This window comes from Sander lucioperca, chromosome 12 (assembly GCF_008315115.2).
Source record: "Sander lucioperca isolate FBNREF2018 chromosome 12, SLUC_FBN_1.2, whole genome shotgun sequence".
In the NCBI taxonomy this organism is placed as follows: domain Eukaryota; kingdom Metazoa; phylum Chordata; class Actinopteri; order Perciformes; family Percidae; genus Sander; species Sander lucioperca.
Genome location: NC_050184.1, coordinates 1,264,571 through 1,277,596, shown reverse-complemented (window position 1 = coordinate 1,277,596; position 13,026 = coordinate 1,264,571). Strand labels below are relative to the sequence as shown.

The 13,026-nt window shown below is 40.4% G+C and overlaps 1 protein-coding gene across 1 annotated transcript; it reads left to right on the top strand.

Moving 5' to 3' along the window:
- Window positions 1-1,952: 1,952 nt before the first annotated feature.
- On the top strand, window positions 1,953-12,212 carry LOC116050917 (troponin C, slow skeletal and cardiac muscles-like). Its single transcript, XM_031301134.2, has 6 exons — window positions 1,953-2,206; window positions 3,767-3,797; window positions 7,490-7,636; window positions 7,810-7,924; window positions 8,186-8,322; window positions 11,907-12,212. Exons 1-6 carry the CDS (start codon window positions 2,183-2,185, stop codon window positions 11,936-11,938), a joined length of 486 nt encoding a protein of 161 aa, XP_031156994.2. The 5' UTR covers window positions 1,953-2,182; the 3' UTR covers window positions 11,939-12,212.
- Window positions 12,213-13,026: the final 814 nt, after the last annotated feature.

Here is a 13,026-nt window from a genome sequence, read left to right as displayed (position 1 = left end):
AAAGTGTGATTTAAAGGTGACCAAACCGCAAATAAATCACATGATATCCCCTTCAGACAGCAGCTCAGATGTCAGCTATACTGCCTCTGTTAAGCTAAGACAGTAACCTGCCAGTTCAGCTGGTTACTTAGGGTGTTTTCACACCTGCCTTGTTTAGTTTTGTTGAATCGAACCCTAAAGCTTCGTTCGTTTAGGCAGATGTGGACACTGCAATCACACTGGGGTGCTGACCAAAACAACCGGTCCAGTTACAAATGAACTCTGGTATGCTTTGGTACGGTTTGTTTGTGGTGAATGTGATCCAACCTTGTTCAGACCCAACTACCAGATGTATTCCGCAAGTTTGAATTAAACAGCTCCTGTAGTCAGGTGTGCTTTGCAACTGTAGCTGTAAACTGTCTTGCAATGTGTCTCTCACAGAAATAGGGAAGAGAGAGCAAAAGAGCAAAGTCTGGGTGAGCAGAGCAGGCAAAATAACGAAATACTGTCTGGAAAATTATTTAAATGAAATGAGCTGGTTTGACCATGGAGATGCAAGAAATATGAACTAGTTTAGGACACAGGACCTTCTTCCTGTATTCACTTTCTTGCTCCCGCCCCAGACACATCTGACCAATAAGTGGAGTTCTTGCGTGGGTTAGGGTTAGTAATGATGCATTTGGGTTCACTTGGATTTTTCTCTGTGAGGAAACAAAAGCCAAACCAAGGGGAAAACCAAGGGGGTAAGCTTCGCTTCAGACCTCGAATCTCCTATGGCGCCATTTTGATGCTACAAAGCGATCACCCCCCGTTAGCATTCCATTGACTGCCATTCATTTTGACGTCACTTTGACAGTGAATAACTTTACATCTGAAGCGTTTAAAGACTCTATTTGTCCATTGTTTATTTCTAAAGAAACACGACAATGTATAAAAGGCTCCATTACCTTGTACCTCACGTTATGGCTCCGTAGCAGACGTTTTTGTAAAAATAGGCTAACGATTGTGTCATAACCACGCGACTTACTATCGCATAGTAGAGGAATTACCGTATAGTACAGGAGAAGCACGCAGGCAGTTTCGTCTCACATTAGCTGTTTAAGTGTAATTACTAATGTTAACTAGCATTTTAGTTAGCAATAATTATCCTGTGCCTATGTTATCTCCTTACATATACCTACGCTCTCCGTCTCTGCAAGATTGGGAATGATTGAGATTTCTCTTGGCACAGCTACCAGAAGACTTACAACTTTCAGACAGGTTGCTCACGGCACATTTACGTCGTCTCTCTCAGTTGGAGGCTGCGCAGTAACGCTCAGCGCTCACCGGAAAAGTGCTTCTAACGGCCTTCACTGGTCTCCGTCCAGAGCAACGGGATCTGTTGGTCCATTCTTATATACAGTCTATGGGGAAAACGCTCCAAGTTTACAAACTCATCAACTGATTCAGATCAAAGCAAACCAACTATCGGTGTGAAAACCTCCTTAGTTTTTTCGTCATTAATACTGTATTTTTCTGCCTCATTATTTATGTGGTATAACAAACTGAATTAGCATGTCATCACAGGAGACATAGGGGGAAAAAGGAGTCAAATGCAGCTGTATCTAAGGATAGCTATGGCCACCATACCAGCTACCTTTAAATAAACATACTGCCTTGCTTTAGTTGGCTGTCTCTGTGTCAGAGAGTGCAGTAAACCTGCCAGCATGCTTTACACCCACTTCATGATGTGATTGGTCAGCTGTGTGGAGGTGAGAAAGGAGCTAGGATTTGAACTTCTCTCTCAAGCCCACTTTTCCATTCTTAACATACACTCTTTTCATGTGAAAAACGTAGTGCAACATTGTCCTCCAGGATAAAACGATATTGCATCTATCATGTTTAGGCTTTGTAGGGCAAAGGAACATTAAAATGAGCTGAGCTGAACACACAGACACCTTGTAAACCCAACAAGACCATCCCCACTTAGCTGCTGCTGTCAGTGTTTCCCCATTGTCGGGTGGCTTCTGTTGTTTCCTATTTATAGAAATCTCTCTCAGTCACTCCTCCCTCCATCACCCTTGGATTTTGCGGGATGGGTTTTTTAGTGCCACACTCCTTCAACAATAAAGACTGAGGCAGTCATTGCTGGCAGTACTTGTGCTGTGTCTGAGTGCAGCAGTGAGTGCAGCGGTGTGTCAGAGGCAGGGAAGGACCAGCAGCCATGGATGACGTGTATAAAGCAGCAGTGAGTACAATAAAGACATGCATGATAGGCTGTTTTATTTCTTTTATTTCACTCTGATGTAATGACTTGTATAGCGTGTAATAATCAGAAAACCTGGAACAGATCCTATTCTTGTGTGTTGTGCTTCAACAACAAAAAATGAACAGGAATACACTCTTGCATGACACGATAGGGGAAGTCTGCTGGCTTTCATGCGTTTGAAAAAGTTCAGAAGCCAATGTGACAGCTGTTAACACGAACAGCTGCTCTGTAATTCCAAAGTCAAGTTTAACATTTGTGGAACAAAAACACCTACACACTATGTGAAATAGTAGAAGCTGCTACTTCTGTGAAGATCAAACATCAAACTTTTGTTGAGACTGCCAGAGAAGTTTGGATTTACCTCGCTGCTGCTGTGTTATTGGTTTAGATTATGTTGTCAGGATTTGATTTTTGACACCTGGTAGTGTAAATGTAACACATTTTACAGTATATATCATATAGTCATTGTATTGGACAGATAAAGGTCTTGGAACATCTATAAAATAATAGGGATTTTTAAGGGTAAATTAATAGATTCTGAATTGATTTGAATTTCTACTTGTGGGCAGGGCCGTAGCTTCTGCTGAGGACACTGAGGTCATGTCCTTGGTATTTAATTTTTTTTTATTTGGGGGGGGGGGGGGGGGTTGCTTTTACAAACTATGAAATTTATAATCATTCTTCGAATAGTTATAGAATACATTTAGAAGAAAATATATGAATATAGTGTTTTATTCCATCAGTATGGACACAACTTTGAAACAGCATTCCAGAAAATAAATTGAAGCATAATTAATAGAACATAAAAATATCCATACAATGACAAAGATTAATGAATAGACACCAGTATTTTTTAGGTCCCTCCTGGGTTCTGACTGCAGTCGTGCTTGTGGTTGTTTGCAATGATCACTAACTGAGTTTATGGTTTATCTTCTGTGATTACCACTTTCTTGATGTTTACTTTTTGTAAAAAGAAAAAAGAAAAAAAAAGGGTTTTACTGCACACACAAAAACAAGAGTCTCTGTGTGTTCCTTTAACTTGTACGATACTGAAAGGTGTAAGACAGACAGAGCACGGAGTGACAGGCTGCTGTGGTTAGTTCATGTCTGTGCCCGACAATAGAAAAAAGAAGCGCTGAGGGAAGAAGAGAAGGGACAGCTGATGGCTATTAAAACAAATGAGCCAGCCAGACAACAGTACTGGTGTCAGAAATCCCCCCCTTTGTACTCTGCCACACAACAAGAATAGTAAGTGAGGAAAGCAGTGTGACATTACAGTCCGCCTGCACTGAGTGCATTGAAACGGGGAAACGTAATGTATATTTGTATTTTTAATGTTGTACTAATGTTAGAATGCTTATCATTGCTTTTTAGGGAGCCTATTGTAACATCTGGCCAGGGACTGCAGATTAAAAAAAAAACTACTAAAAAACTACAGAAATGTGAATTAATATGCACTGTCCCTGTCAAATAAAAAAATACATAAAAAAAATAAACACAGTGGTATATAATGATCATCTTCACTTTGTTTCCCTTAAGGTTGAGAACTTGACAGAGGAACAAAAAAATGGTGAGAAAACTACTACTGCTATTACTTATTACTACTACTATCTATATTCACCATACCTAAACTGATAATACTCATAACACTATATTTACAAGTACAACTACTGCTACTAACAATACTATGTAATAAACTATGTCTTTAACCCAAGTCACACAGGACTAGTATTACCTAGAGACCTGTAGTAATCTGTAACAATTGCGACGGTTGTCTGTGATCTTATTCCCGTATGAATCTGCCATGTCTTTAATGTGTAAATACAAATTCCACCGTATTCCACCGTATTCCACCATGAATAAAAATAATTAAACGTACAATATGTAACTTTCTGCCGCTAGGGGTCTCTCAACCAAAACAATGGATGGTAAACACGGACTTTTGATGACGTTGGGAAGTTGCGTGGAATTATGGGAGTTGTAGTTTTTTGTGTTAAACACCTTCGCTGGTTAGAATGCATCTATTCACGGACGAGTTTACCCATTCAAGTTTATTCACGTTACGTTTAGTAACGTTTATTCATGTTATTCTAATAAAATAACTGCAGTTTCCCCAACATAATTTGATTGTTATTGTTAGCTGACCAGTTAGCTAGTGAGCCAGCAAGCTAACATTATAACACAAAATATTTCACATATCTATGTCACCTTTTCAATGGTTTCAACACAAGGGCGGACGGGTTTGTTGTGCTACTCAACGAGGCTGAGAGACAGGTGTGGGTGGGGATTGCCGGGGGGATCTCTGCGATGGCGAGGACGTTCGATGCCTGTTGTGTAGCAGCAGAACATCTCCCAGCTGCCCGGAATGATCTCCCCTTCACTTTTCTGTAATCTTAACGTTTCGTTTTGGTGCTTGACCCACCTTTTGTCGGGTTGATTTAGCTAACCATAAAGACAGCTAAACACGAAGGGGGGAGAAATTCGGCAGGGAGGAGATTTTCAGCACGGACACTGGTAGCGCTAACAGAGACGTAGCTAGGTAGCTAACGTTTGGATGGCCGCTGTTGTGACTCGGGTGTTGGGTCTGATATGGTCTGTTTCCCGACGCTTCATTAAACTGCCGTTAGCGTCGTAAGCACCAGGCACTGGAGTTAAGTGCTGGCCGGGGGGATTGCTGTAGCTAAGTGGCTGTCTTCTAGCTGACTGGGGGCTAACGGTAACTAGCTAGTTATATATCCCGGGGCAGTTGTCAGCTCTCATCCCGACTGAGTCTCTCTGCGCCGGGGGAGTGAGGCAGGCAGACCGGGATGTGCTAACTAGCTGGCTAAATTAGCATTAGATTAATCGTCTATCTATACAGCTAACGTTAACGTTACTAGTGAACTCATTCGTGGGTTAGCCCAGTGCTGTTAACCACGGTCAAAACAATCATACCAAAAATAACTTTATGAGCATGTTGAACGATGTTGTAACCCTATAATGTCATCCACCAAGCATGAGCATTAACGTTAGCTGCTTGTCAACCAGCACAAAAGCAAAAAAAAAGCAATATTACGGTTACAAGTATTTTTTCTGTGACATTGTATGATTTACAATTACTCCTGAACATATCATCTGGTTGCCGTGTTTTGACGGAAGTTACGAGTAACTAGATGGTGAAAGGTTATATGACGCCACTGACAGGCGACTAAATGAAACGTGACGTGTCTGAAAATAAAATAACAGATTTCTCTGAGTTTGACATTTGGTGGAAACATTTGGGATAGTGTAAGAACACAACTCATAAAAATATATAACATAGGCATGGTCATTTTTAGACATTTTAATGCAGAAAAGTTACAAAATAACATAACTGGGATAAGCAGGGAACAAATTAAGACAGTGATGGGAGTGATCCCAGTAGCATAGAAGAGAAGTAGGAAATAAATAGGTTCCAAATCATCTTAAATTTCTCCTGCTTCCCATCTCTCAGATATCTTATATTTCCAAGATGGATGCAGCTCATTAAGTCACATACCCAGTTTATATGAGTAGGTGGTTGGCTTGATTTCCAATTAAGGAGAATCAATCGCCTAGCTATAGGTTTGACAAATTTGCAGTTTTTGGGGAGAGACCAAAAAGTGCAACAAGTGGGCAAAACAGACAAATTCTAAATCCTGCAAGGTCCCCTGGTAGTACTAGTCCTATGCGAATAGTACTTTAAGTTTTATTGACTTTCACAATTTGTTCAAACAATGAAAAGATAAAAACATTAAAATGAAATATGCCCATACACTGTCATTACACATACATGATTGTGTACAAGCACATCTACTGTATGGATAAATAACGAAAGCTCCTTTTCAAACAGGAGATTGTTGAGAGATTTATCACTGGCTGCCGTACATCCATGAAGTGCCCAAGAGAGGAACTGTCACTGCTGTTAAAACATCTGGTTGCGTCTCAAACAGAACATTTCAAGTCTATTTGACTTATCTTAACGGTTCTCCAAGTGTGGTTGAAACAAACAGTGAAAATTGTCCATTTGTTTCTTTATTTGGTTCCTCAGTTAAGTTTCTTGGCTTTTAAGGCTTTTCTTCTGGATCTAATTGAATAGTATAGGGTTGTCCCAAATTATTTAGTGTAATAATATATAATAATTTCCAAGCTGTTTTCTTGATTGATATACCTTGTCTACTTAATGGATTCCACTAAGTTGTTAACTTAATCTGTCACTGCAGGTTGGCTGACTATTAAAAATATATAATATATAAATATGTCTACAGGTAAGCAAATAATTCAGCGTACATTCAGAATAAGGTTTCTATTAATAAATAAATAGTCTCGCATTGCCAGCTCTGTCTCCACAGCGCTGTGGAGTAAGGTCTGGCTACTTCACACTATACATTCTGGGATAGGAGCAAAAAACGCTCTAGGCAGCTCCAGACGGCGGCTCTGCTAAATAGTCTCGGGAAATAACTTGTCTCGTGGAACTTCTGCACCATGCAAAAGAAAGTGCCACATTACAATAACAATATATTAAATGAAGTTAACTGTTGACACAATACAGTACGTGAGCTCTTTAAATTAGCTAGATACATGGTTAAACCTCATTTGCTCTTACCAGTGTATCTCTGTATGTACTTGGTCCACAGCAATCCCACCAATCAGTCGCAAAACGTCCCAGTTAGAGCGGAAATGCCCTAAACATATTTTTTGTAAATCTTTACAATAATTCTCCGAAAGAACCAAGTAGGTCTGCCTTGTTGCACCATCCAAATTTTCTTTGGAAAAAAAAACACGTGTAGCTTGCTAGCTGGAAGGTTGCTATTTCTTGTAGCGGACAGAGTTTAGGAACGGCAACACAGAGAGAGGGGAAGCGGAGGGGCAAAACCTGGCACCGCGCCAGATGTCAGGCTTTATCCTGAAAATGTATTTCATCCAGACTAATAAATGAATAATGACTATTTATTAGGGTCGTAGTGGAGCTGTTCTTTTAATAAAATGCCTGGTTTCCCAGGAATAAGAGCCAAATTCAATTATTTCCACTAAACATCCTGTATAACCTTTGCATAGTAAAGCATTTCCGATTAATTACTGATATCTAGAGCCACAAAATACTTGGCTGGCCTGGTTATGTTGGATAACATTTTTACATGGTTTTTATGTCGGCAATTCTTCTTGGTGTTACGTTGTGGACATGGATGTCTCTGTTTGTAGTTATGAGTAACTTACAGCTCTTTTGTCCTTGTCAGACAGTAACAGTTACTGTGTCCCTTCTAGAGTTCAAGGCTGCGTTTGACATCTTCATCCAGGATGCAGAGGACGGCTGCATCAGCACCAAAGAGTTGGGAAAGGTGATGAGGATGCTGGGACAGAATCCCACCCCTGAAGAGTTACAGGAGATGATTGATGAGGTGGATGAGGATGGTATGTCAGCATCATTACACCTGTCAAATCACTGTAGACATCAGCAGCACATATTTTTTAGAGTGGAATAAAATCATTTAAATATTAAATGAACACTGTATGTTGAGGTCTAATAACTGCAAGTATAACATAGACATAAGGAGTCTTTATAATATTGTTCGTCATGTTAACAGGAAGTGGCACAGTTGATTTTGATGAGTTCTTGGTTATGATGGTCCGCTGCATGAAGGAGGAGAGCAAAGGAAAATCAGAGGAGGAGTTGGCTGAACTGTTCCGCATGTTTGACAAGTAGGTTCCTCTTTGTATTTTCACACACTGCATAAAGCTACTTCAACATTCAAGTTAATGTAAGAGGAATCAGTGCTAGTATATTGACAGATGTTTGAAATATCACTAAAGTCAAACAAAACTCTCTTGGTATCTTTGATAAATACCCACAACTTCACTTTCACTCACACTGTGTTAGAAAACACAGTACACTCAGAACAGCTTAGTGCTAAAGGTTTCAACATATTCCAGATGAGTATAATTCCTTTATCTTGTTTTGAGGAATGGAGATGGCTACATAGACTTAGAAGAGCTGAAGACCATGTTGGAGTCCACTGGAGAGGCCATCACAGAAGATGACATTGAGGAGCTGATGAAGGATGGAGATAAAAACAATGATGGGAAAATTGATTATGACGGTAAGGGAGCCAGCCAATCAGCAGCACAACTGAATGTTCGACAAACAATATTCAAAGGCAAAGAATTTGCATTTGTGATTAAAGTTAGCAGGAAACACAAGTCTTCCAAACTGAACAACAAAATACATTGTTTGTCATAAACTTCCACAACAACACCACACTGCCACAAGAGGTCCTTGTCAGAAAATGTCTGCATATAGAATCAGAATGAATCAGCTTTAATGAACACATACAGGGAATTTGACTCCGGCTTTTTGTTGCTCTCAAAGTACACACACAGAAATACAGATACAACTAAAAACAACTAATTTACGTAGTTTCCCTGTTTGGGATTATTAAAGTCCTTCTATCTATCCATCTATCTAAGTTCAACAAAGCTGAACAAGGTAAACAAACATTTAACTATTATGTACAGATATAATTTTGTATATAAAAAAGTGAATATACATTTAACATATACATAAATATGCACAGTATACATTACAAAACCATTTATTACATATTATTTCCAACAAATCTTCTCATCTATGGGATAAAGCGGGGCAAAAGATAACATCAGTAAAAAAAATAGCTTTAAAGTGCTCATATTATGCTTTTTGGCTTTTTCCCTTTTCTTTATTGTGTTATATATCTTTTATGTGCACGTTATAGGTTTACAAAGTAAAAAAGCCCAAAGTCCACCCCAAAGGCACTTACCATTTCCAACAGAAAACACTGTTCACAAACTGCTACAGACAGCTCTATTGTAGTCCAGCCTTTACTTCCGTGACGAACGCGCGTCACTTTGTAACACGTTTATAATGCTCGCCTAGCTGCTAGCATGGCACACCCTCATACTCTGCTTCTGACTGGCTAGTAGTCCTTACTTAGGTACTGCGCATGTGCGACTCTCAACAAAGATGAAACAGAAGTGAGATGCCTCACTCTGTAGCTAAAACAGAGAGCTCAATGCACAGGGTGAAAACAAGAGCTGCAGCAATGTGCAGTACAACAAAAATATGATGTTTTTTGAAAATGAAACCATGTAAACCTATTCTGATATAACCTCTAAATAAAATTATAAACCTGAAAATGAGCATTATATGAGCACTGTAAATAAAGAAAAGAACCAAAAGATAAGAAAGAACTACAGGAGACAGTATAGTCTTGCATATTTATGTAACTATATGTAAATAAATTAAAGGTCATGCTGCTAGGGAATTCAGCTTCATCTTACTCTACACCAATATACATTTAGTTCTCCCATTTCTTACGTTTCTGGCAAGGCTTAAAGGAGCGCTCTGGCCGATTTTTACCTGAATCTTGATCTCTAGATAGATCTACGAGTACTGTCGATAGGGAAAAAAACGACCAAAATCTGTGCTAGCAAACTGGAGTTGCTGCAGCTAATGACCAGAGCTCCCAGTTAGCTAAATTGCCAGTTGTGGGGGTATAATTCTAAAGAGTGCCTTTGTGCCTCTTAGCAGACACAAAATGCAATCAAAATTTCTATGCAACATGAACAGGGCCCTTACGTGACAACAAGATGCGTTTTCAACTCAGACATTGTGAAGAAACCGTTTAAATTCAAAGTTTGTACTGTCACTTACCTTGTCTCGATTATGCTGGTAGCTAGCTCGGCCTGCTACCTGCATAGCAGCATCCGGCATGAGGGGGTTCAGCAAGGTTTCGGTGCTAATCATCACGCAGCAGTTCCGTGTATAGTTGTTCGTTGCTATGCTGAGTTCCAGCTCATCCATTTTGTGTGCAGTGGAGGTCTGTATGGTAGTGTCCTTAGCCGGGCTAGCAGGCCTGACCGGCATCCTCACTTCTGCTTTCTCTCCTGCCGCCGCCTTCGTCGCCTGCCACTGCCGACAACAATCCATGGAGCGCCCAGTGGTCTGGCTATGTCCTCCAGACCAGAGGACATCGGTGACAAGCACGAGATATCTATTTCGAGTGTCTTTCATTATATGCACAACATCCCAAATGACATAGCGAGACCGCTGGGCTCTCCGTGGATTGTTATCAGGTCTAGGAGGCGGCGCAGACCGAGCCTGTATCTCTCCAATGCCAGATCCCTGGTGCATAAAATGGACGACTTGGAATTACAACTCTGGAAATCACTATGTTCGTGACTGCTGTGTTTTGATTATCACTGAAACCTGGCTTTACCTGGGGATACCCGATGCTAGCATGCAGCTAGCAGGTCGCACTCTGCTCCGCTGGGACATGACTGAGGACTCCGGTAAGAGCAGAGGAGGGGGGCTCTGTATGTATGTGCATGATAACTGGTGTAATAATGGGACAATTATAGATAAACACTGTTCCCCTGACCTCGAGTACATGTCTGTAAGATGCCGGCCTTTTTTTCTACTGAGAGAGCTAACAGTAGTGATCGTCACGTCACGACTGTGTATATTCCACACGACACCAATGTAAACACGGCGCTCTCGCTCCTGCTGAACACCATAAACAAACAGCAGCAGGCCCACCCAGACGGTGGTCATATAATTGCAGGAGACTTTAATGAGGCCAACTTGAAGCACAGAAATTTTAATTAAATAATTTTATTTGTGTCTGTTAAAGGTGCAGTAGGTAAGACATATAAAACTAACTTTTTGTTCTATTTGCTGAAACTGACCCTATGTTCGAGTAGAACTACATGTAGGTAATTTAAAAAAAAATCTGGCTCCTCTGGCACCACCTACAGCCTGTAGTGCGATTTGCAAAAATCCATAGCTCACTGTTCAGATGCACCAATCAGGGCCAGGGGGGGTGTCTAACTGCGTGTTAATCATTGCTCATGCACACGCATTCATTCTCCCTTGTGGGGGGAGGGGCTTAGGAGACCATTTTGGGCTTTAGCAGAAAGGGGGGAGGGACTGAGAAGTTGTCGATGTTCACATTTTTTGGCTAAGTCCTGGATCTTCGGAATCCTACCTACAAAGGCACTCTTTAGAATTATGCCCCAACAACTGGCATTTTAGCTAACTGGGAGCTCTTGTCATTAGCTGCAGCAACTCCAGTTTGCAAGCACCAATTTTGGTCATTGTTTTTCCTATCAACAGTACTCGTAGATATCTAGTAATCAAGATTCAGGTAAAAATCGGCCGGAGTTCTCCTTTAAATTATGTTTTTTTTTTTTTATGCATGATCATATTACGTAAGAGAAGCCATTGTCTTAAAGTAGGCGTTTGGTCAGATGTCCATTGTAGGGTGCCTGGGTAGCTCACCTGGTAGAGCGCGCGTCCATATATATAGAGGCTCATTCCTCAACGCAGCGGCCCAAGGGTCGACTCCGACCTGCGGCCCTTTGCTGCATGTCATTCCCCCTCTCTCTCCCCTTTCATGTCTTCAGCTGTCCTGTCAAAATAAAGGCCTAAAATGCCCCAAAAAAATAATCATAAAAAAAGATTGTACAACTAGTCTTCTGCCCAACATGAAAGCTGTTTGCACCCATTTATCAACAAATTTAGGCAGATGTTGTAAATACAAAGGATCTCCGAGAATCGTTACTCTCCTAAAGTGTGTGTTCAAGTCGGAAATAGAAGATGAATTATATAAATATTAATATGTATATATTAATGCATTCTCTCTGACAGAGTTCCTTGAGTTCATGAAAGGTGTTGAATAAAGGATTCAGCTGGAGCCCTCACAGCGCAGTATCTTCACTTTCCATTGACTTCATCATCATCTCTGGCCATTCCTGAAGACATGGCTCTACTTTTTGTCTGCATTTACCAAACCCAATCAACACACCTGTTCTCAGCCTCTCCTGTCACACAGAGGTCCTGAAAGGTTTGCAGAAGGACCTCATTGACTGCAAATATCTTTATTCCTGAAAGTAATGATCAATCAAAATGTCATATATAAAGACTATTTTCAATAAAATGATTTTCATAATTGCATCATTGTCTGTCATATAATGTGAATTTTACTTCTTGAGAAAAATAACAGTATGTATTCATTTACGAGATTGTAGATTGGGAGAATTTAGATCTGTGCAACCTGAAGGCTTTTTACAGCCGACACAGTACAGTTGATTTTGGTAAAGTGGGTGGCTTTAAAGATGTACTCATGCTCATTCCATTGGATGTTTTAGAGGTGTTACATCCATGTTAGTATTTGATATGACATGCTGCAGCAGATATGGGTACATTTTACCATTTACATTTTTACAGGCCATTATATAACAATATGAAACATTTCTCACAATTTGATGTTTCATGGTTCACTTTCTTCCCACTCAAGATGGTCCATTCCCACCCACCAGTTGAGAACTAAGGGATAATGGAACACTATGGACTGAAAAAGAAAAATTCCCCATAGTCCTTAGTCAAAGAAAGGCTGGTTTTCAGGCTTTTATTAGAAAGAGCACATATGGAACAAAATGCAGACTGTGAAGGGTCCAGACCCTGAATTGTAATGTAGCTTTAGCATAATGCTCATCATAGGTGGGGTTGATGCATCAATGTGGAGAAGAGAAAGCAGGACCTGCATGGATCATCTTTATGAGTAGTCTTGGCCTTTCGGTGGTACTGCACATATAAATAACCTAAAGAAAGAGATGAATCCACCAGCTTAATGCTGACAGCACATTAACTTTTACTTGTTGACTCATCCTTTATACCGCTTCCACAGAACAGCAAGAGAACAGCATTACCCTGTGTGGGTGTAACATGGAGTGTTGGAGTACATCAATGCTACATACAACATACCTGG